At 42.5% G+C, this 24989-nt stretch overlaps 1 protein-coding gene across 2 annotated transcripts in view; it reads left to right on the top strand.

The window, feature by feature from the left end:
* The first annotated feature begins 12944 nt into the window (after positions 1-12944).
* CDH2 (cadherin 2) overlaps positions 12945-24989 on the top strand; it is a 114303-nt gene continuing 102258 nt past the window's right edge. For both annotated transcript variants that reach the window (XM_041477666.1, XM_041477667.1), the window contains exons 1-2: positions 12945-13127; positions 24121-24232. In XM_041477666.1, coding sequence (XP_041333600.1) covers positions 13053-13127; positions 24121-24232 — 187 coding nt within the window. In that variant the 5' untranslated portion in view covers positions 12945-13052. The remainder of the gene's footprint in view (positions 13128-24120; positions 24233-24989) is intronic.

Genomic DNA, 24989 nt, shown 5'->3' with positions numbered 1-24989 from the left:
AATGTTTGGTTTTGGTCTTTTTTTTGTTTTATTTTGGATTTAGATGAATCATTACCTGGGTGGAGTGCCTCAAGGTAATAGTATTATTATTTCATTTCCGTTTGGTTTGAAACAAACAAAATCCTTCATTTCCTTCATTGATATCATATTCAATATTTTGCATTAGGTGTTTTCTTCAGACCCAGCATGACATCAAGAAAATGAATGCTGTCCTTCAGTTGACACTGGCAATATTTAAATTTTTTGCTAGGATTGTGCAAAGCATTCTTAAAATGTATTGGCACCATATTCCATCATGACTTCATATAGCTAGGATAATGTACATTATTTTGCACTAAACACTGACATAATTCTAGTCAATGGGATTTTGCCTTGTAACAGTACTTAATTGGTGTAAAACCACACTGACTCCAACTGCTTAAATGATCTCACTAAGTGGCATTGAGGTTAATTTTAATCTTGATTCTGTACTTCTGTGGTTTATGGGGCTGTGCCCAGTTTTTAGAAAAGAATGAGCTAGGGGAGAGCCACAGCAGTCAATAAAATAAACTTTCTCAGTACTATAATAATACTTCCTGGTACAGGTTTTAGCAAACTATAGTGGGTAAAAATCATCTGAAGAAATGCTTCACATACACCTTTGCTGCACCTGTACCTGACCGTACACAAGATAAAAACCATAAATCAGCTTCAGCACAGCAATTTAGCAATATCAAACCCAAGTGGGTCTGTGTCACTTTAGGCACCAGCTGAGAATAGTCTCACAGTAATGAGACTATTTTAATGTTAACTATCTTTTCAATTGTGCCAGTCTGCAGTCTGAGAAAATGCACCATGGTACAATGTTCCACCACATACCTCTATCCTGCATGTTTGGGTTCCCAGCACATGACAGTCCCGGAAGAAAAGAATTCCAAACTTTGATTCAGACTTACACTCTCCTTGTTTTTTTTGATCTCCATTACTTTTGCCATTTCTGTTTATGAATTGCTTTCAGGACACTTGACAAAATCTTGAATAATGCTGAGAATAAAAATCTTATTTATACAAATAGGCTGTGCCTTTGAAACAGGAATTTAATAGCAGATGGATACCACCATGCAGTGTACCTTCAGATGTCATGGTCATCCGGCTCATGGAAGAGGTGCAACAGGCTCCCTATGAATTGCATTGTATAGTTGCATTCCCAATATCATCAGGACTTGTAGAGGGATGTATACGACTAACTTTTACAAGGTTTCAAGCCTTCATCTTTCAAAATCTTGATCTACAGGACAAAATATTTTTTCGTGTTGCCATAGGACCTCATTATTAAGGAAGGTCCCCTAATAATAATGTGGAAACATCAACATTTCCAGGAACTGGGGTTCATCTTCAACAGTGTTCAAAGGAAAATCTGTTCTCTGGATAATCTAGATATTAATGTCGCTGAGAATTCACACCTCACTAGGGAATATCTGATTTATTTTCAGTTCTCCAGCATATGGTGCTTTCTCTGTGTTCCACAGACAGCAAAAAATAATAGTTTGGCTTAATTTTGCTTACTTTAAAATTGGAAAATGCTTTTGGCCCACTTATGGTTAAATGCTGTATTTTTCCGAAGGATATGTGGAAAGGACTGTTTTATTCAGAAGAAAGGAAAGGAGGATTAAGTGATTGCTGTGGGAAGGTCCTATAGTCAATACTTGAAAAGGTGCTCCCCACAGTGACAGCAGCAAAGCTTGGGGCCATTCTGCCCAGCCTTTTGCTGAAGATTTCCATTGGCACAATTTTCCACTTATTTTCTTTATTTTGACCCTTCCTGACTCTTTTTATCCAGTTTGATTCCTTGGTCCTAGCGTAAGAATCTATTTGCTTCCCAGTTGTCTCTTTATAGCTTTCTTAGAGCAAATATAATAATCCCCCAAACAGATCATTTATTCTTTCTTTCTTTTCCTGTAGAGATGTCTGCTTCTCAATGGAGAAAAGGTACCTCCTTTATGCAAGCAGCAGCATGAAAGAAACATCCCAGGAACTTGGAGACCCCTCTCTATAGTATCAGTGCCAACAACATAAAACAATCCTTTTCCCCTTCCCCCACAGTTTTTGGGGAGCCATTCCCAGCTAGTTATCTACCTTAGCTTCTCATTTGACATCCCTTGAGAGGCTGAACTATATTGGAAATAATTTTCTTCTTCCTAAAGCCTCTGTGACAGCAGCTGGTTGTTTAACCAGGAATGTGTTAGACTGGGGACTAGGCAAAAAAAAAAAAAAAAAAAAAAAAGTAAAAAACAGCCCTCAATTTCCTCAATTTGAGGGTTGCTACTACCCTTAAAGCTGTTTTTACTTTTTAGGATGTTACCCAGAGACAAGACTTTCCTGACAGATAGAAGGATCTTATTCAAGACAGACAGTGGATAAACTGGAAAGATGAACAAGGGTGCTCTTTATCTTTTCCTCATCTTACTCTCAACCATAGATCTTTTCCTCATCTTACTCTCAACCATAGATGCACTCTAGCTGCTGGAAGAGTAAAGGCAAATACCAAATATCTGAACAAGCTCAGAAGATTTTTTCTTCCTTGGAGTCTTTGTCCTTAGTTTTCAGTTCTTTTTTACTATACCTGCAAATAATTAGCAAATACACTGTAGAATTAATAGCATTCTACGATAGCTGTTTAAAGCCAAGCAATTTTCCATGTCATACGTGTCTGGATTTTCTCTGTAATGTGATTTTGGCTTTATGTTATGGAGCAGATCACCTTGAGTGCCACCATGCAGCACATACAGGACAACCAGGAGACCAGGCCCTGCCCATCTGAGCTCATGAGAGCCAGGTGCTGCTCGACTGGCCTGATCTCCTTTTGTGACAGAGTGAACCGCTCAGTGGAGGAGTGGAAGGCTGTAGACATTGTCTACCTTGACTTTAGAAAAGCCTCCGACACTGATTACCACAGTATTCTCCTGGAGAAACTGCCTGCTCACGGCTTGGGCGGGTGCAGTGTTCACTGGGTGAAAACACCAAAACTGTTTGGATGGCCAGCCCCAGGGAGTGGTGGTGAATGGAGTTGCATCCAGCTGGCAGCTGGACTCAGAGCTGGGGCCAGTCCTGTTTAACATCTTTATCGGGACTGAGTGAATCCTCAGTCAGACTTAAACAATTCTATGATCCTATTAAAATACTGTCTCCAGCAGCAAATGTATTGCCAGACTTTTGTTTCCCTAGCACTCTTTGAGAAGAGCCAGTACTGTGAGTAGGGGTGTTGAGTCATTATATGGATGTGTATGGAAAGTGGGAAAAAGCCACTGAAAGAATTAACCATTTCCAAAAGTTCTATGTTGCTGCAGTCCAGGCTGAAGTTTATGGTGTTTACACAGCATCCTGACTCTAGGGAAGTAACAGCAGTGAGAAGGAACAGATGTAAAGCAAACTAATATGCACAAACAAATCTCCAAGCCAACCCAAGGCCTGTAATTTTGTGCAAAGTTACAGCCAAGGATCATATCAATTGTGGTTTTGATGGATAACTAAACAGTACATAACTCTGGTTTGACACAACTAAGATCCAGACTCCTCACAACTGTGGTACATTCATCATCATAAGTCCTCTTCTGTTTTTCTCATCCTTCAGTTCTTTTGCTGCCATCTCTTAGCCACTGACACAAGAACTCGTATTTGAGGGATTTCGTCACTAGTTCTGAATGCCTTTATATGTTTACAATTTACTGACTCATCTCCAGGTGGGATTAGACATTCTTCTCTTCAGAAGCTTAAGATATGTTCAAGCAGAATCAAAAGGGACATGGCTGCTTTAACGGATATGGAAACTCAACATTATTTATCAGCACTCCTGGCTTCCCAAGGATATTTATTTGCAAAGGCAATCTGGTGATGACTCCAAATCAGTGTCAGGAGAGAATACGGAGAGATATAAAGTGATGAGCGTGGGATGGAAGTGGAAGACTGCCAGGAATGGAACTGCAAAGAATGTATTTACAAAAGCTTCAGTGCAAAGGAAAATGAGGGTTCTTCCTGGCCCAAGAGCAAATACTGAAGGGTGTGTTTCTCAGCAAAGGATATTATTCTGGGAAACTGGTTCTGATGGGGGGTCACCTGGTAACCAAAGCAAGGGTGTGATGCAAGGGTTAATATGATCACTGTATCTGCTAACATGGGAGCACTGAGTAGGAGTCTGGTACATGTATTACTTCTGTTTTTCAAATTACTACAGCTGGTGGTAAAATACAGCACGCAGTTCTAGTACCAGCATTTCAAGCAGCAGGTTAAAAATTAGAGGGTCAGGGGAGAACTGGAACGTTTATTAAATTATTGGGAACTATGTATTTAATGAAAGACTCAAAGACTTTGATTTAGTTAGCTTAATGAGGAAAAGCTTCATCTTATCAAAGATAACTGGTCTGTTCCAATACAGTGAAAAGACACATGAAAAAGTTAACTCTTTCAGTGCTAAAAAAAGTAACAAGAGTGAATGCCTAGAAATTACACAAGTTAGATAAACATAGCTTACTCATTAGTTCCCTGGAAGGGTTTAAGGCCAGGTTGGATGGAGCTCTGATCAATCCGGTCTAGTGAAAGGAGTCCCTGACCACTGCAATGGTGTTGAAACTAGATGACCTTTAATGTCCCTTTCAACCCAAAGCATTCTATGATTCTATGACATTCACCTGTGACATTTTTAAAGAGTAACCATCCACTTAGTACAGGCAACATTAGACTTTGCAACACCAGCAATTTTTAAATGAAAATTTGAATTTTTTGTAGAAAATAATAAATGTCTAATTAGGCAGTAACTTCTGCTTTGTTTCCAAAGTAACAATTTGAAGGCAAATCACAAGCATGCAGGAAGAATGCCTGACAACAAATTATGTGAGGCATTTTCAGTATTTATTTTTCTCCAAAAACTATTCTTGGCTATGCAATAGCCGTGGTACAACGTAGATACCACGGCAGTAGCACAAAGCTCAGTGCTGGATGCAAAATCCTTCTGCAAATCAAAGTGAACACAGGGGTGTTTAGTCTGTGCTGAGCTCCCTGCTGCTGCCTGCAGCTCAGGAGCTGTGAACAGATGAGGCTGTAGCACCAGCTCATAGTGCACCCTCTCTACAGTGGTTCAAAGAAAGGCCTAGGTGGAAAAAATGTCTGTCCCTGACTTGTGAAGTAAGACTTCTCACAGAAGAACCACATTTCACTAGGAAAATATAACTAGCAAGGCTTGCCACTCTAAATCAAGCTTCTGTGTCTGCCTCAAAAACATCCCCTTGCTCTACACAAGTTCTTGGCCTTGTTAGGAAAACTACTAGGTAATATTTTTAAGCCTGTGCTTTGATGAAGTCCAAATAAATTATTTAAATGGCCCCTTCTGACTTCAGAAAATATATAAAAAAAACAATGAATATGATCCATTAGCAGCGGAGAAAAAGAGATTTTATGTTTAAAGCCAAAGAACTAAAGTCATAGATTTTTTTGATTAGCTAGTTAGCTGTTTTCAGAATCTGCACGTGTATTGAATTGTGATCTTTAACACAAAAAATAAATTAGGGCTACAGTTAAAAAAAAAAAAAAATCAATTCTTAACTTCAATGCCAAAATACTTCTTTTGAGACTCTCGGAAAAAAACCGGACCAACTTTCAAACTTGAGAAGCCCTGAGGAACTCCCACTGACCCTGAGGTGAGAAGCAGCAGAGGGGCGTTTATAAGCAGGAAGAACACAGATTTAGGGTTCTGACAAAGGAGCCCTGGCCCATCTTGCCACGGCAGTTGTTAACACCTTAACCCAAACAACGCTCCCACTCCGCAGCCTCAGAGTCACCATGCCACTGTCTAATGCACCGGGGGCACCGCTCAGCTCTTCAGCTCATGTCGCTGCTGGAGCATCTCAGCCAAGAAAATGGTGAAGAGGCAGACAAGCACATGCTCCCCGCTTCTCTTCCCAGCTCTGACGATGGAGACCTCTTGGGAAGAGACACGGTGGGCAGCTGTCAACAGTAGCAAACCATGGTGCCACAGGAAAAAAACCCTTTATTTTTTGTGGTTTTGTTCGCTTTTGTTTCAAGTTGCAGACATAGCTTTGCCTGCAGAGATCAGACTTTTCACAGGATATACCTGGCACTGTGAGGACAAAAACCCAAGTCTCCAGGCTGCCAGGGATCTAATGTAACCAAGGCAGAATACTCTTCCCCTAGGAATAAATCTTTAGAGACTTCCTAAAGTTCAGGTTAATGACATGGTCTTGTAAACTCAGATAGCATTTGGGGATGGTTTAGGCTTCCATTGCTGCAAAATATATAGAAGATCTGCAAAATTTCATTTTCAAGATGAAAGCCGTTTTTGAGTCATACTAATGTAAAAATTATTCAAAAAGTAGGAGGATTTTTTTAAAAATCGTCAGATTTTTCTGCAAGTATGCAAAATATTTCTCCATGGCTACTTCACTGCATGTCTAATTTTAACTTGGACTGAATTTTTGCAGACAAATTGTAAATGCTCTTAATAAGAGAACTACTATTATTAATATGCTTATTGATAAAAACAATTTTTCAGATGCTTGAATCCACGATTCCCTAACCTTCTAATTGTTCTAAACTTCTGAATCCTTCTGCAATTTTTGAGAACATTCTCTGAAAGGGGAGCAACAAACTCATGAATATAGACAACCCCTACTCTCTCTCCCATGCTTAATCCAACAGGAAGTATTGGAAATCTCAGAGCATCTCTTCCATACTCAAAATAAAGGACACTGACTTGTGTTATGAAGATGGCTTGTTTGGAGAATCATTGCAAAACAGCAGTTGTTGGGGGAATAGGAGGTATATTGGATGCAGTCGGGTCTGTCAGGGGATACGGCTGTGAAACTCTTCTGAACTGTAACAACATAATTTTCAGATCTGTAAAAATGCCAGATTTTGGCCAACTTCAACAGCAACTGAAAAAGGCACAACCTCAATGTAAGAATCATGCTCCACCCAAAGTTAAGCTCTCTGCTTCAGAGCCTGGAGTAAAATACCTGAAATGGCAGCAAGAATTTTTCAACAAAAATAAAATTACACATTTTCCCTGATCTCATTCTTCTAAAAAAGACAAAGAATTTTTCTGAAGTTTTCAAAAAGCACTTGGCTTGAAACAGAATTAAAACTTATTAACTAAAATAAAGAAAATACTACAGTAAATGAAAATAAGATTTGGTGGAAAATATTAGACATATTTAAACACAGGTGTTTAAAATTCTATTTAATAATGAAAGTGACAATCCACATGACAGATCTTACAATTTTATTAAAGCAAATTATTAAAATTTCATTAAATTAAATTATTTTTTGTCCATGCTGGCTTACTACAAACAACGTGGGTTACACTTTCTTAATTTTTATTACCAAGAAGTCAGGAGCAGTAGTATTTATCTTTTGTAAATTTCTTTGTTTCTTATTGTAGGTGTTACATATATACCTCTTCACAGAAGTCAACAGCTTCATTCACACCCGTGAATTCTGGTTATGGCTAAAGAGGGAGTCTGGGACTCTGCAGACTGCATAAATCAGAAAAAAGTCTAGACCTCTGATCCCAAGACAATAAAATTATTACTTGATATCATTGGAAAGCCAACCAAGAAAAAGGAAATACTTAATATCATAAATAATTTTAAAAGTATTTACTGAAGCTAGCCTTTTAAGAAGCAAGAACCCACTGGCCTGATCAATATGAAGCAGCTCTGTGAAACTCTAAAACTTTTTTTTTTTGTAGAGATTAGAAATCATCATATGCCCTTGTTAGAAGTCATCATCCTTTCAGTCGATCATCAGTTACAAGTCGATCATCCTTTCTCACACCATATGATTAAAGCCTTGTTCTGGAAAAGATTTTTTCTTTTTTTTAAGATATCCCACTGAATAGAGATGCTATGCTGATCCAAAGGTCTCTATCTTGATTTTCAATAGAAACTCTCCATGCCAAACAGCTTGAAGGCAGTGGGCAGTGATGCTGAATGAGATTCCTGGAAGAAAGTAGCACAAGCAATCAGCTTGAGTATGTTGATCCCAGATCTTCACACTAAGGGTATAAACATGAAGCCAATTACACAATATGCAAATATATTGTATCACATCTGGATTACATATGCTCAGCTTCTTCTCCGTAGAGAAATCCTTTACAAAATTCATTAGTAATTAACAGAAATATAACTATGGTGACAGATACAATTTAGCTACCAGAAAATGGAAAAGAAAACCCTTTTCTACAAATCATATATATATATATATATGTATGTATGTGTATGTGTATACACACACACACACTTATGTATATCTCAATAAAAAGCAATTAATGCTGCTGAGGCTTGCTAAAGCAGAAACAGATCTGTTGTATGCTACATTTTTCTATCCTAACCCAGCTGATTTTCAAATGTGAGCATAACAGCACACTAATGCTGCAGTTGTAGTTACCTTTCCATGTCTTTCATTGCCTTGATGTAAGAAAAAACTGGAAAAATATATAGAGCTATGCATCTTAAGTAATGAAGGGCTAGAAAAGCCCACCAGGATAAACTGTTCAAGTTCTGTAAGGAATTACAAGATACAATAAAATAAATATTACTTACTTACTGCTAAGACCACCTTTTTTCCCATCTTTCTGAGAATACCTACCTAAATAAAATGACAATTAGAACTTTTTGAGGTTTTAGTTCACATAGGTGATCAACATGAAAAAGCATATTAAAAAACCTGAACACTCAGACTGAATAATTCAGTGTCATACTTATTTTACTAAAGTTAGAGAAAGACAGCAGCACTAACAATAGCATTTAAATTATTCTAATTTTTAAACCATTTAAGCTATTTTAGTTTCTGTGACACTAGGGTTTTTTTACCCACTTGATGCTATCTATATAAAACTTCATTCTTCTTGACCATACATGATTATTTACATCCTAAAGCAATAAATCATTTTCATGTGGTGCCAACAACTAACAATCTTACTATTGAGAAAAATCTCCCTCCCCTTAGGAATTTCACATGTGTGAAGTTGCTACGGAGAATATACAAATATGCTCTTTCCCCACTGCCTGTCACAGACTACTCAAAAAAAATCTGGAGACTTAGGATGACAACAGCATCGAAGTTTAAAACCACTGTTTAAAAAACTTGGATTTTTGTTTTTATCGGTACTTTTTTCTTTTAGAAGAATTTATCTGGATTAGCTGATGGTGTATGCAGCCTTTGCGTCATAGTAAACTACATTCATTGCATTTTCCACCATTGTGATAAAACTCATTAATAAGCATTGGATGTCCTCAGACCCATTGATTGTGTGATTTGGTATTGAGGTTTTTTTTAAACAAATAAAAGTATTTCTTCATATGCCATGAAGAATACAAGAAAACTGGACAAGAACTATTATGCCCTTAGTACTTTTGCTCAATGCATTTACACTTCCATCTTGTAAATATGTAGACATAGGAACAGGGGTTTGCATGTGTGCAGTGTAACTCACTAAAATCACATGCATAAATGTCAGATAAGAATTTAAACTGTCAGTAAAGTACTTAATTTGTACAATTTGAGTTGAGATGAGTAGTAGTGGCAGTACCTGGCAGATTAAATGTAAAACTAGATCCACAAGGGAAAGGGTCTCCTTTTCCAAAATATTTGAAGCCATAAGCAATCTAGTATGTTCCAAATTGAAAGCATTCATTTTTTTTTACAGAATTTTTATGAACCTTAGGAATGAAAATTAATTTGGACAAGTTGAAAGAGAAACTCAACTCCATGACTAACATGGGAATTACCCTAATCCTCTCTTCAACTCAATCATGGAATTTTAACAAGGTTTTTCTGGAAGCCCTTGAGATCTCCTAGCTTGAACATTAACTTGTGTCCACTATTTTCATGCTAGTTAAAACACATAAATGCAATCTGAGGCTGAATTAGGAGATCAACCCTCTGAGTTCTAAATCACTTGTTTGAATCTTAGCCAGAAATTGCCAGCTTGCTGGCTTTTGCATGATATACATGAAAAAAGTTGATGATCTCATCTTAGCAGCAGTACGAACTCTGAATTTCCAGCTATGATTACTTAATGCTAGATTATTTCTGTGTGGGAAAAAAAAATAAAAAGGTGTTCTCTTGGGTTTTTGCTACAATTAAGAATTCCCTGATGAGTCATTCATGTTGGGAAGCAACACACAAGATTCTCCTCTGCTCTGCTCTCCCAAACAAATGCCTCTCACCATAAAGAGATGTGGTGCAGAGATTATACCTCAAAAGGTACTACACACCCTGGCTCTCTTACCTCTTTATCGCAATACCCAGAAGTAGGGAACTATGAGACAGAGGAAACTTTTGGTTTTAAGTAAATGAGGGAAGCCCACTGCTTTATTCAAACTTGTTCAAGGCTAGAAGATTCAGTAAAATGATGTTGGTGAGAGCAATTTTTCTGCCAGTGTTACTAATCCTGCCAAGTAAATTTAAAGGCAGCAGTAGAACCATAAGAAGCATCAGCCAGAGCTCAGAGCTGGTAACTTTCCAGATATGCTGCAGAGCCTTTAGTTTTTCAGGCCTTTAGGGATGGATGGGTTGAAGGATGTGAGGGGCCAGGCTCATTTAGGTGACAGGTAATTATTCTCATCGGACAGCTGGTTTATGGAGTAGTTTATAATGTGTGCTTTGCATTCTGTAAAACACTTGTAAAAGTGAATAAATGCTCAAATACAGCCATTAGCAAATGCTAATATTTTGCCTACCTATCAGAAAATACAAACAGGAATCCGTTACTCGGGGAAAGTTACTGTTTCATAAGCAAATCCAAGCATTTCTCCTTAGAATTGCTAAAAAGACCGAACACGTGCTCCGTCAGGTGCAAAACCGGGAAACTCGTCCTTGTTACAGGATATAAACATCAGCTGTGCCCTTCTTGCTTATTTTCCCTCAGGCTTTGGCTAAATTTTAATCCAGAAAACTCATGACCAGCCGTAGTTTCCTCCTCTCCTTGTTCTTCACAACTCTTGGGATCGGTACAATTGCACGGGCTACAACTTTAAAGGGGGCGCGGGCAGGGAAGGGAGGGAGGTGGCGGCGGGGGGGTGGCTGCTGTGCTAGTTGAGGCTGCCTCTTCTCGGCTGAGTGTCATTTGGTGTTTAAGCCTTGCAGGTGGCGTCTGGCTCTGCGGGTGCCCGGGCTCTGCTCTGCCCCGCGGAGGCGGCGGGCGGTGCGGCTGCGGCTGCAGGCAGCGGCGAGCGCGCAGCAGCGCCGCGGCTCCGGGGCCTTCTCTCCCTCTCCCCTGCCTTGGGTGCGCAGCTGCATCGCAGCTCGCGAGTGACCGCTACTTTCAATCCCCAGGCTAATGAAATCAGCATCGTGAAAGCACGTACTTACCCCGCCTTTCCCCGACAAAAATACAAAGGCAAATCCGCTGTTTCCTTTCAAAACATTGAGCGTGACAGTTTGCATTATTCTCTAACGGGGGGTGGGGGGGATGTTGGGAAGAGTATTTTTCTTGCAAGTTCGGGTGTAAAGATGCTTTAAAATAAATAATGCACCATTTTGAATGAACGCTTCATGAGATTGCCTATGGGCCAATGTCTACGAATCCTCCCCCTACTATGTCCCAGGATGAAAGCTATGATGCATAGACAGAAAACAACTTCGCCAACTATGGGCGAGCGAAAATCCGTGCCAGCTCGGCAAATGACCCAGCACTTGGTACTTGCTTCTGTAACTGTTCGCTCAGCAGCACTCCCCAGCTCCGTTCCGCACGCTGACATTTATTTTTGGACCCGCGGACTGCGGACCCAGCCACGCTTTTGAAAACATTCGCTAATAAAATTCAGCAGGTAGTTTAGAAAAAGAAATACGGAATGAGGGGGACGGAAGGTGGCTAAAGGGGAAAAAAAAAGAAAAACAATAGGAAAAAAAAAAAAAAGAGGAAAGCTAAGCAGTAACAGCTGAGCGGAACTTGCCGAGCCTACAGCACCGGGCGGCGGGCAGGGCCGTCCCACGGCCCCCGGGCTGGGCACCAGCGGCGCCCCCGCAGCTTCTCGCTGCACCGACTGTGCCCTACCGAGCAAGGCAGGGACGGGTCTTCCTTCCCCAGAAAGTTCTCGCCCCCCAAACCATTGCAGTACACCAAGTGTGTGGGTTGGAATTTATTTCTTTCCACCGCTCTTTAGCTGTTGGTGCTGCACGGTCAACGGGCGCTGCCGGCTGCCCCGCTGCCCACAGCGCCCGCTCTCCGGGGACCGAGGAGGGGCAGCACTATTCGCAGGCACAGCGGCGAATTTCCCCGGCGCTCACTGTGCCGTGCCGTTCCCATTGGCCGTGCGGCCGGCAGGGAGCGACGGGAGGCGGAGAGGGAGCTGCCAGCAGCAGACAGGCAGGCAGGCAGGCACCGGGCGAGCGCGTAGACAGGCGCACGGCAGGCAGAGGCTGCTGGGGTATTGTTATCATTGTGCTTCGACGGAGGGCTTTGCCTGCAGGGGGAGGGGTGGAGGGAGGAGAAGAAAGAGGGAGAGAGAAAGTGCGGGGCGAGCATGCAGCAGGGCTGGGGCCGGCGAAGCGGCGGTGCTGGCGTGCCTGGGCTGAGGCGCTGAGAGGAGCCGCCTGCCCGAGCTCGCTGGGGGGCACCGGCGGGAGGAGCGAGGCGGGCACGATCCAGGCTTGGGGAAGGCTGCCAGGCGAAGGGAGCCGCCGCCGCACCGGCCTCGCAGCAGCAGCAGCGACTACTTCTTTCTTATCTCCCAGCCTTTTGTTTGCCCATCCTCCTCCTCCTCCTCTTCCCTGCCCACCCTCTGCACCGCGGAGGGGGCTCGGCCGAGAGACAAGCAGGCTGACCCAGAGCTGAGTTTCACCCATCCTCCGCCCCCCGCTCTCTCTCCCTCCGCTGCATCGCTGCCCATGAGCTAGAGCGGCAGCCGGCTCCGGCAGGCGGGGGCAGACGCCGACCGCAGCTCCCGGCAGCTGCCGCTGCCCGACCCTCCCCGCCGCTCCCCTCGCCCCGCTCCGCGGGCTCCAGCCGCGCTCCGGAACTGCTGGGGGCCGCCCTGCCGCCGCCCCTCCTCGCCTCCATGTGCCGGGTAGCGGGAGCGCCGCCGCGGATCCTGCCGCCGCTGGCGCTGATGCTGCTGGCGGCCCTGCAGCAGGTAAGCACCGCCGGCGGGGAGCGGGCCGGGCTGCGGCTCTTTGTTCCCCTGCGGGCGGCGATGCCCGGGGAAGGCGGGAGAGCCGGGGGGAGAAGGGGGGGGGGAAGACCAGGCAGGTTGCAATTCGTGGTGGGGGTCTCGGGGAGGGGGTAGGGGAAAGCGGACCCGCCGCCGGGGTGCCCCGGGGTGGCTCGTGGCCGATCGTGCAGAGCCACCTGCTCGGGGCAGCCCCGCCACCGGGCTCCGCGCCGCCGAGAGAGAGAGAGAGAGGAGGGAGCCCCCTGCCCGGGGCCGGTTGAGAGGGAGAGGGTGTTCCCGAGACGCGAGAGGTGATGGGGGCAGTGATCCCCCCTCATTCCCGGGAGAGCAGGTGCCGCGGGACGTGGGGGGCAGCTGGCCGGTACCCTCGCGCCTGGCAGGAGCACAGGAGCTCGGCCCCGCCGCCGGCGCGGGGGACAAACTACCGGAGTGGGGGACGGAGCGAGCATTCCCCACTCCGTCCCGCGTCATGAAAGGTGTGATGAAGTGCTAGAGAGGTGCGGGGCAGAGAGCAGCCCCCGCGCCTCGGCTACCCCCGGCTCCCTCGCCCGCTAATCCTTTCCCCGGGAAGAATTTAATCAGCCTTCGCCTGGGCGCTGGGCTTCCCCACCCCCTGTCGCTAACGGGAATTTCCACTGGGACGGGCTCGGGCCCCGAAGTGTTCAGTTTATTATTATGAAAGTCCTGCTGCTGCCTCCCCCCGGCGGCCTTGCCGGGGCGCTCCGGGAGGGTGACGGACGGGGTCCCGGGCAGGTGGTCGCGGGGCAGCGCTGGGCACCGCCAGTCGCGGTGTGCTCCCAGTGGGGCGCAGAAAGTGGAGGTCTGGGGCGAGATAGGAGTAACCGGGCGGGTGTGGGGAGGACGGGGAAATGACAAAATGGATCCCATAGGGGCAGCAGGGGCAGTGCCCGCGGGGTGATGGTTGGGCTCCCCTCGGGCGGCGAGGAGTGTGCGGAACGGGAGCGGAGCCGGGGCACCCGGTGGGTTCCCCGTTCGTTTTCTGCTGGCTGAGCTCGTATTCGGCGTGGCGCCGGGGGTGGAGAGGGCGGTAAGTCCGAGGACAGATGGCGCAGATCATCGCCTCTTAATGGTATTTACGATTGGGGCATTTCTGTCGGGCCGGGGGAGCGGGTTGAGGCGAGGCCGGCGGCGGGGCCGGGGTGCCGGGGCGGGCAGGGCGCCCTCCCGCCGCGCCCGCAGCGGCTGGCGCAGGGCAGGGGGAGGCGGCAGGCGCAGCCACTGTCCATGGTGCGGCCCCGCTGCCTCCGCCGCACCGGGGGCGGGAGGAGCCCGCCCGGCCTCCCGTCTCCTCTCCGCTTCTCCGTCTCTCCGACACTCCTGTCCCCTCACGGGGTCCCCGGGTAGTTGAGTCCTTCACGCAGTTTCTGAGGCGCTCTCAGGGACTGATGACTTGCACCAGGCGAGCAAGGTGCTGAAACGCTGCTCCGCTGCAGCCGGGGATTTTCCCTTGAGTCCTAGGAGGACGCGCGGCCGGGTGGCTGGCGTGACACGGGAGTGTCCGGCTGGGCATGAGCGGCTGCGTGTGATAGCAGACACCCTGTTCAGAAACTTGTGTGTGCCACTTACCGGCTGTTGTTGTTTTGGGTTGGTTTTTTCGTGTGGCTTTTTTTTTTAAGTCCTTATGTGCTGTTTACTGTATGTGCTTTCAGTTCTGTTTAGTCTTCCTATCTCAATAAATCTTTAAAGCACAAAATCTGCAGTAAGCTTTTATTCCATCTTTTTTTTTTTTTTCTTACCCAAGACCGGTTTGAAATTGAAGCACAGGCTATGAATTAAGGACAGGAACTAGCCGTGTTGCTTTTACGTATCACTCAGTGTCACTGGCACGTTATGGTTGGGGAATCCAATTTCCCCCTTGTTTGGGTATCCATTAAATCAGGTTAGGGTTGATTTTTAATAGGGTGTAACAAAATCGGAACTTGAGTATGAAATCAGATATATAGACCTGTGTCTGTACAACACGTTCATTTTAAGAGCTCTTTTTTCCTCCCCCCTTCTTCCATCATGCATAATGAAAGAGCCTTCACCAGCTAGATGCATTGCTAACTTTTGTCCCCTATTGTCACACCTTCTGCTTTTGGTTTGTAGGAGGTTATTTGTATCGGGTTCTTCTGAAATGTTGAACCTTTTCACTCAGTTTTTCCTCTCTGCACCACAATCTATCTGCCTTTATTTTCTAGAGTTATTAATCAGTTTGTTATTTGTTAGTGGTGTAGAAAAGCTGTCATTATGGAATTACTTGAAAGATCGTAACTGGAGCCAGATTTTAAGGGCAGGTCTGTGGATGTTGTTTATGCACAGGAAATACGGTTTAAGAGTTTTGGCAGTGTGTAACCTGCACAAGAAGGAAGGGAGTAAAAACTGCACTCCGTTTTTCTGGTTAGCATATCAGTATGAGTCTGGGAGTACTACATGAAAAAAATCCTGACAGAAGATAGGATGGAAGAAGTGAATCTTGTTTTTCTGGCTAAATCCACAATTCCAATCCAACGAAGGAATGGGAAAGCCAGTATGAGTTTACAGGAATGAAACTACTATTAGGAATAAACTGGAACACAAATTAGAAATCAAGTGCTCAAAAAGGAAATATATTTATTCAAGTAATCTGATTGAGTCACTACATGGATGTTGTCTGTTTCTAAATCAAAAGCAAGTAAACAATAAAGCAGTTATTGGAGCCTTTTGAGCTTAGGCGACTGGTTTGAATTCGAATTACGATGACAGAGGACGTAAGTTATTACCCTCTGCAGGCAGTTCTGGTCTTATTCCAGGTCTTAGCGAGTGTATCCAGGTGATAAAGCTACTACCCTAAATGACACTCCTGTCAAGCTGCCTCAGCTGAGAATCCGACAATGGCATTGCCTGCTCTACCTCTCTAGTAATTACCCCCAGCAGCAGTAGTCTCTGGCAGAACTGGGGTGAGGAATATTAGCGTAGTTTTGTGTAGAAACAAGCAAGATCCCCTATTGTGGGTAAATCTTCTGTCTCTCACAATATAGCTGTGTCTTAGATTTATTTTTTTTATCTGTGTAAGCATGAATTTTACAGCGTCTCTGATAAATGACTCCATTAACAGACACCAACACCACTAACTCCTTTCAAAGTACACTGAATGTAGTGAATTGAGTGCCTTTTGTAACACGTTCATAAACCCCTGACCAGAGTAGTTATGTGGAGTATCTCAGGCTTTTTCAATGTAGATCTTCATGTTCTGGTTTTGTTTTGTCTTCAGAGGCTCCATTGGAAAAGTTAAATGTGTGCAGCAGAGAGCTCGCCAATCCTTGTCTGTCTTGTCTAAGTGATAGTAATAACACTGACACATCCTCAAAATTCAGATAATTGCTGAGCTGAATTTCCCTGGATATTAAACTGAATGTATTATTTAAATATATTTTGTTAAAATACATTTGAAAAAACTCCTTTTTACATCTAATATAGGACAGATAAGGTTGTGTAATTCAGTGAGTTTTTTGAATTTAAGTCATTGGTTGACAGAACAGAAGATAATCAGATTTTTTTTAATACATAGAATTATCTGGGCAGGTATTCTAGCAAGCTCAGAAATACATATTCTGCTTATGAACCAGAAGGCATATATTCTTATGTTGTCAATCTATGTATTTTTAATAAAGGTGTGTTTTCTAGAGAGCCTTCTACTGCTCTCTCTCTTCCTGGGTAGTACTGCTACCTAGGCGTGCAGCTCAGTGTGCTGGAAAGATGAATGTATAGTCTTGGTACCAGCTTTTAAAATATTGCCCAGAATTACCATATTTTTGTACTACATCTAGTCAAGAGTGTGTAATTCAAAAACTTCCTGTTATTTTCCTTTCTGTTTCTAGAAGGTGAAAGACTTCCCAGAAGCATCATTGGAAGAACCCTGTCGTGTTCTATCTTTGCTGGGTTTCATTGATGCTTTTATATCAATAATACAATTTATTACTTCTTTTAATAACTGAGTACTAACACATGAGACAGTTTAGTTGTGACAGAATTGCATGTTTATGTTTAAAAATAGCTTGAGGAAGCTGTGAGTAAAGTTATTTTTACTCAATACAGACAGTATTGTGTAAGGGACTTGTCATGTGGTAAGGAATAGGAATTTTTGAATGGCTTTTCCTGCTTAACAAAGTCATTTACCAGTTAAACTCTCTGTTTCTCATTGGTTTTGTAAGTGCTTTTTTCGGGCAACAAAAAAGTTCAGAAAGCTTGCAGTAGTTTCAGTAGTTACCAGCATGCCCATTAGGATGAGAGTGTAACTTATTTCAGACAATGTACACACACAAAACCAAGTCTGTTCCCAAAGGCTGTGCAATGTCTAACGTTCCCTGGAATTTTTATTTTAAATTCTTGTTGTAAAGGGTAGGAGGAGCCCACAGTGGCTTTACGGAGTAGCCTGTGTGCTTCTGTTAACCCAGTAGCCCCAGCTGTGCGTAAGGTTCAGTGAGACAGATCAGTCGGATCTACAGAATAAGCTGATGATCTGACAAGGATCATTGAGTCCAGCTCCTGGCCATGCACAGCACTGTCCCCAAGAGTCTCACCATGTGCCTGAGAGCATTGTCCAAACTTTGTGTGGAGAGTAATGAAGGCAAAAAGAATACTTGACATCCTTTGCAGGAGCGGTGGTAAAGCACTTCTCTCTTGCCACTGACTGAGACTCTCTCGTTGGCCAACAGTGGCATACAATGAGGTGAATCCTTGGCCAACTGTGGCATACAGTGAGGTGAGGAAAGAAACATACATTATTGCAGGATTAGTTTAAGGAAGATCTGTATTTTCCTCAAGTGCATTTGTAGTTTGTGATTGAGCTGAGAGGGACCTTTTTCACCTGGGTGTTGGACCATGTTGCTGTTCACCTTGAGAGGTATATAATCCAAGTGTGCATGATTCATCATTTGATTTGATCCTGCACTTCTTGCTGAAAGATCATGGGAGCTCTGTCTGAATAAAGAAGTGAAATTAGGCTTTCTATTTTTAAATGACTTATGAAAACAGATAGCGTATCAGCAGCTTCCAAGATGGAACGTGATTCACTGCCAAATCTTTTCAGCATTTCACTTAAAGTATTTGGTTTTAGTCACTATTTGTATATTTAATTAAATACCATGTTTCCAAAAAGTGTGTTTATCCTCTCCTTTAGGCGCTCCTTGACATATTTAAAAAATATATTTTTACCAACAGACTCCTCTAGGGACTCTCCCCTTCCTTATAATTAGCATATAATTATCACCCAGCAGCTGAAGACATAGTTAAAATTTCGCCATCTCCCCAAAGAGGCCTTTCAAGGCCTCCCCCAAAGGTCAGAAAAATGCAGCATCCTCCTGTATGGAATAGCAGCAGTTTTATGGGCTGAGATATTCAGTGTGAGCAATACAATGGCTATTACCAAATCAGAGAGATGTCATTTCTTGTAGAGAAATTAGAATGCATGGTCAAATACAGGATCAATTTTTTTAAAGTTATTATTAAAACAATTATTAAAACATAGACACACAGAAATTTTAAGATATCCTTCTCTGAGCTGTGGCTTACCTGAAGAACCATGTGTTTTGGAAGATGCAGCCTCTCCTATGTTCTCCTAGTTGAGGGAGGGGGAAAATCCAAACTTCGATCAGGAGTTTGAGCTATGTAGGGTATGCTAAATAATTGTTGTAATATTTAGTAGAGCAAATGAATATTATCTCTCATTGGGGGTTTACAGGATAGGCTGTGAACGTGGTTTGTAAAGCTGGGCTTGGAACAGATGCCGAGCCGGGCTTGGTGGTGCTGGTGGATGAGAGGCTGGACATGACCAGAGAGAGAGACTTTTTACATGGGCATGTAGAGATAGGATAAGTAGGAATGGCTACAGACTGAAATCCAGGACGTTGAGATTAGTTACTCTTCACTGGGGGCATGGTAAGGCAGTGGAACCAGTTGCCTTGAACACTTCCAGGGATGTGGCATCTACAGAGATGTTGTAGATGCCCTGTCCCTGGACGTGTTCAAGGCCAGGTTGGATGGGGCTTTGAGCAAGTCCCACTGGTTTAGTGGAAGGTGTCCCTGCCCATGGACAGGAAGGATGGAAATTTATGACTTACATGGCCCTTTCCAACTCAAGGCGTTGTATGATTCTGTGAACCTTTGGTGGTTTAAGGCAAGTTACTTTAAACCAGATAGTAGCATAAAAGCTGTAGATTCTCTTACTTGGGGAAGGTGCTTGAGAGCTCTGAGTGTTGGTTTAAAAAATAGGATTTTCTGATCTAAAACCTTGTTCACAAAGTAGATCACTGATTAGAAGTGAAGATGGTGTAACGAAAGCCCTTTCTGCTGTAACTGAATGACCTCTGGGAGGATGTGGCCTGGCACCCACTTTGGAAGCTTTTGGCTTCCAGAACAATTTGAATGAAAGGCACTTTTATTTTTCTCTAGTTGCACTCTATGGTTGAAAACAAATTGTACTTGACTACTTTTGCTGAAGTACTGAGTACTGTGAGAGTATAAACTGTTGGCAGCTTTGTTTGCGGCAAGTTGAGGATTTAAGAGACTTGCTGAACATTTTGAATTCTAGTATGCTAAAGCTTTTTGGAGATGTTTCTGTCATCCAGGGTATCTTTCTTACTTATGGCAGTAAATAGAAACTCGTTACTAAATAATACTACCTTGTACAGCATATCCCATTGTGTCAGATAATGTCTGTACACAAAACTAAAAATGGACAGAACAATCTCTAAAGTTTCTGGAGTTCTCTAGAATCTAAATTGCAAGTGAGTGTTGGGTATCATCCTGGCTTTTGAATTAATGGAGAAACACCCAGTCTTTAAACAGAGTCTCAAATGTTTCTATAATCTGTGCTTAAGTTGAATATTACTGTGGTAGTTGTAAATGAATGTTGGCTATTAAGGAGGAAGAGCTCAAACACCCCATTCTTGCTTCATCATACATATAATTATGTCAGACATTGTTTTGAACTTCACACAATAATGTCCTGTGAATTGGCTAGACTTGGCAATTGGTAACTGTACTGTGTTCAATTACACTGCGTAGTATGATATTTTCTTTGATACATACCCCGCTTGGTTTCTCATTTTACTACCTAGGCTTCTTTTCCTATGGGACTAAGTTACAATGATTACAAAAGAAAGCAGTCTTCCAAAAACAACTTGCCTTGCATTTTGGTACAATTGTTGTTAAGAAATCTTGTGTAGTAGTACATGTAGATGCAAAGCAGTAGATGCAAAGTAGAAGAGACTTGGATATTTCAGAATGGTAGCTACTACTAATGCCAGTGGTGTATGGCATATGCTGAGGAGGTGGTGAGATTACATTTTGAAATACATGTTTCTTTAAATGGATATTTACAGATATTTGGAATTTTAAATTTGTCTACTTTTTTTAAAAACAATGGAAATTGGTTATGAGTCCAGATCTGTCAGTACTAGTGAAGAAATTCTGCCTGGCTCAATGCTTGTTTTAGTTAGAAACTTGTCAAAACTTTGAGGCCTGTATTGTTAGAAGACTTTTACTGGTGGTATTTTGAAAAATATGTAAATGCAAATCCCTTAGAATTATACACTTGAGATTGTAAACAGGTTGTTAATGGTATTTTTGGTTTCAGGGGGTTTTTTCGGTGGGTTGTGGTTTGTTTTGTTTGTTTGTTTGTGTTTTTGTGGGGGTTTTTTTTGTTTGTTTGTTTTTTGTTTTGTTTTTTGTTTTTTTCCTTTTTTTAAATCAAGCTGGAATACAGCTTTGGAATTAAACCACAGTTTTCATATCTAGAGATGAAACTAAAGTAACAGAGGAGCAGGATGTCAAAACTGCAGGCTTAACTGCCTAACTATATCAAAATGGTGAATTCTTTTAATTGATTGAATAAAACAGTTTTGACAGAAGACTTCTAATTTACATCATGTTGTTTCATAATTGTCGTTTTCCTGTTGCATTTATATCTGAGATCTACAGTACTGAGTTTATATGCATGATCTGATACCATGTGTGACTATCTCTCTAGCATCTGGAGATGGTAATGCTTATCACTCATTTAGCAGTTAAAAATGGCTAAACAAGTCCTAAAGCATGAGGAAAGCAGAATAGTTTTTTTAGAAGTAGTTTTATTTTGCTGTCACAAAGTCTGATAGTACTTGAGAGGAGAATTTTCCAAGTGCTGAGCTTGTTTAAAGCTTTGTGACTCCACTGAGCAGGTTTTATGTGGGTACAAGCTAAGGTAATTGCTTTCTGTCTTAGAAAGATGGGTTTTTTTAAAGTAGTGGCCTTCTGCAGATGAATCTACAAGTAATACTATCTTAAATTTGAAAGTGTCTTGGGAATTGTACTAATCACACAAAATCCTGTAAATTATAATAATGTGTGCCATAATCTTCACTAGCTTTTGCCTTTTGCCCCAGATAAGGGGATAAAAATATTTCAGCATCCTTCTTTTCTTAGTTAAAATGGTTTAAGTCATGCAGTACGCTTAGGCTGAACTTAATGTGACCCAGTGTGTCTGAAGTTGCAACTTCTACTTAATTCAGAATGCTTAACACAGGGTGATTAAGAATTGCTGAAAGTTTGAATTCTTCCTTCCCTTGTGTTTTTATTCTGAAACAATCTTTACAAAGGGCTGTTTTTGGAGAGCAGAGTAGAGTCTTTTGTTTCTGGATAAAATTGATGGCTGCAAATGAAAGAATAAAGAAGGCTCTCTATTCATGTTCCCCAGCCTTTGTTTCAGTAAGCATTGTTTCAGCTTATAAGAACTGTTTAGTACATATAGATTACTGGAAAGGCTGAAAGATTCCCAAACACATTGGTGCAGTCTTGTTAAAAATCCTGCTATCTCGTCAGCTGCCCAACCAGTACCTTTTTGTTTCAAAGATACCATGGAAGATTTTATTTCCTTTTCCATCACATTACTATGAAGTCACCTTTTGTGTAGTAGTTTAAATGAATCTTACTGTTTTTCTTTCACATTATGGAAACCTTACCAATCCTGTGATTTGAGTTCTAAAGCTGAGGAAACTGGCTGGTTGAAATTTTAGTTATTTTTGATTTGCCATCTTTTTATCTTAAAAACTCAGTATATAAATAGACTGCTGGCACATGGCTACAGATCTTGGTTCCAGTTTTGTAGGGAACATGGTTCCGTGGTAGCTAAACTGTTGCTTCATTTGCTTTCTCTTTAGGGTCTCCATATAAACGTAAAAAAACTAGTTAAGCAATTGTACACAGGTGAGATACCCATGTAGATCTTAAATCACAACAGTTTAAGTTAATCTGAAAATTGATAATTACAAATTCTCTTACTGAGCGCATACCTGGATGGTGCATTAACTTGCGAGTTAGTAAATTTTAAGGTTTTTTTGGTTTTGCTAGTGTCAGTGTTGAGCTGCACAGTTAGGATACTGTTGGTGTAAATGCAGTGCAGTGGGTTACAAATGCCTCCTTGTATTAATGATAAAACTGTTCAGCAGGGGTTGACATGCTGAGTTTGGCCATGTTTGTCAGAGGAGAGATTACACTTCCACCTAGTCCCTTTCCCCTGAGGAAGCCCTTGTTGTTTGAGGTGCTCCTGTTAAAGCATCTCTGCTTCAATGCTCTATTTCCCTGAGGTTACTAGGGTGAATGGGTGTAACACCATTATCTCCCCTTTCTCCCTCCCTTTTTTATTTTTTCCTGCAGGGCTTTCTTTGCAAGATGCAGGGATACTTATATGGCCTTGAGTAGGTTTGCTTGATGGACGCCTATCTGGAAAGCAAACAGGAAAATCTAATTTAAGTCTTGATCAGATTTAAGTATGATATAATCACACAGTTGCTTGCGCTGCCCAAGACCATATACTACATCTGGGCATGCATGTGGATAGGCCTTTGTTTGGCATGTAGAGGTGTTTGAGATTGTGTGGGAGTGGTTGTGATTTCTTGGCTGTGTCTCAGCCCAGGCTGCAGTGGGAGCTGACCTCTCTGCTGTGTACCGTGTGAAAGGGGTTTGCCAGTATACAGTCATGTGGCCACATGTAAGGTGTTCCATTGTCTTGTGCAGTACTAAAATGAGACAAAACCAATCCACTGAAAAGAAATCTTAGTCCTTTGCCACAGAAAGTGGTGGGTTGTTTTTTCTTTTCTTTTGTTTTGTTTTTTTTGTTTTTTTTTTTTTCCTCCAAACAGGCAACTAGCAGTCCTGGAAAATAGCTTTCCTACCAGAATTATCTTCTGAACATGGAAGACTACAGTACAAACAAGTTTCCAAATGCTGTGGTATATTTCTTAATGGAAAAGCATTTATGCAGCTCTTTTAAGAATTTGATTTGAGGGTAAACTTTTTTAATAAGTGAGAGAACAAACAGTTTCAGTGGCTCAGCTCTTCCATTGTGCAAATTTAATGAGCTACTCTCCTTTTAACTTAATGTCCCTTTGAAATAGGAGTTGCATTGGAAGCATTTGGCTTTATATGGTATCTGAACGCCAACAAAAATGTAAGTTCTGTTAAGCTATTGCAAATGTAAGATTTTGTCTTAGTTTACTTGTTCTGGTGCAGCCTCACATAGAAATATTCTGTGTAAAGCATTTTACACCAGTGGTTGAAGTGATCCCTTTCAAGCAGTCTGGCTGTGAAAAAGTTGAGATGTGTTTTGTGCAACATTTATTTCCAGAGGAAGGAATGTTTTTGTTCCCTTTATGATTCCCCTTCAGTCTAGATGTCTGGTTTAGTGGAAATGTTCAGTTGTCAGAAAAATCAAGATGGTGTATTATTTAGATCTTACCAGACAAGTGGGATTTGTTCCTTCCATTCCAGTTATCAGAAAGATTAACCCTTTGCCCTCGCAGTCTTAATTGCAGTCGTTCAGAAACAAAGATTCTGCTTGTACAAAACAGCAGTAAAGTGTAGTATCTGCCAACTGGAATGTTTCTCTGGTGAATGTGGGTTGCAAGTATTACATACATTTTGTCTTGTGTTTCAGGCACCGATAAAAGCAACCTGTGAAGATTTGACATGCAAGACTGGATTTCCTGAAGATGTTCACAGTGCAGTAGTGTCAAGGAGTGTACATGGAGGACAGCCTCTTCTCAATGGTATTGTTAGAAAACATATTTTGAACTTTTTTGTTTCTTCTAGTTGTAGCCATAAGTCACTCTGGAGCATTTTCATCCTTAAGTAGGACACAAACTCTTTCAGGAGAGAACGTCAGCTGCTCTGTGATTATTTCTTGATCACTGTCATAGGACTTGGAAAATCAGTTGGCATTGGTGGCAGCACATGCACCTCTGACTGTAATTTGAGAACACTGAGTGTTGCAGAACTTCCCATTATTATCCTCTAATTCTCAGTACAGCATTCACACTGACATTTCTTACTACCACTGACAATATGTATGCCATTAGTCTGTACTTACAGCCCATGTATGTAAGGTAAGGTAAGGAAAACTTCCTTTTTGCTTTACCTCTCATAGAAGAACTGCAGTTACAGCCAGTGCTAGTGCTCGTGTTAGTGCAGAGATAGTTCTCTTACTGCTTTTTCATGGCAATCTGAGGAGAGACACCTATAGGAAGCAAGTAGTGGGATGGGCAGCAGCATGAGACAGTGGTTGTCTGTGAGCCCCGGTCAGTGACCACAGCGCTGCAGGCTCTGTAAGGAGGCGTGCCAGGAGAGGCAGGATGGTGTCAGGGCTGTCTCAGGGACAGTGCACTGTTCTCTCACCCTGGCACCTACCTTCATCCAAATGGCACGGTGCCCAGGCTGGGGATGACCTGCTCGATGAGCACAAGCCCTTTCCTCCACCAGGGATGCCCTGCAGTCAGTACACCTGCCCAGGTTTGTCCAGGTTGGGAA

Source organism: Pyrgilauda ruficollis, unplaced genomic scaffold (assembly GCF_017590135.1).
Source record: "Pyrgilauda ruficollis isolate IOZ18807 unplaced genomic scaffold, ASM1759013v1 scaffold41, whole genome shotgun sequence".
Lineage (NCBI taxonomy): Eukaryota > Metazoa > Chordata > Aves > Passeriformes > Passeridae > Pyrgilauda > Pyrgilauda ruficollis.
This window is presented reverse-complemented; position numbering and strand designations above follow the sequence as displayed.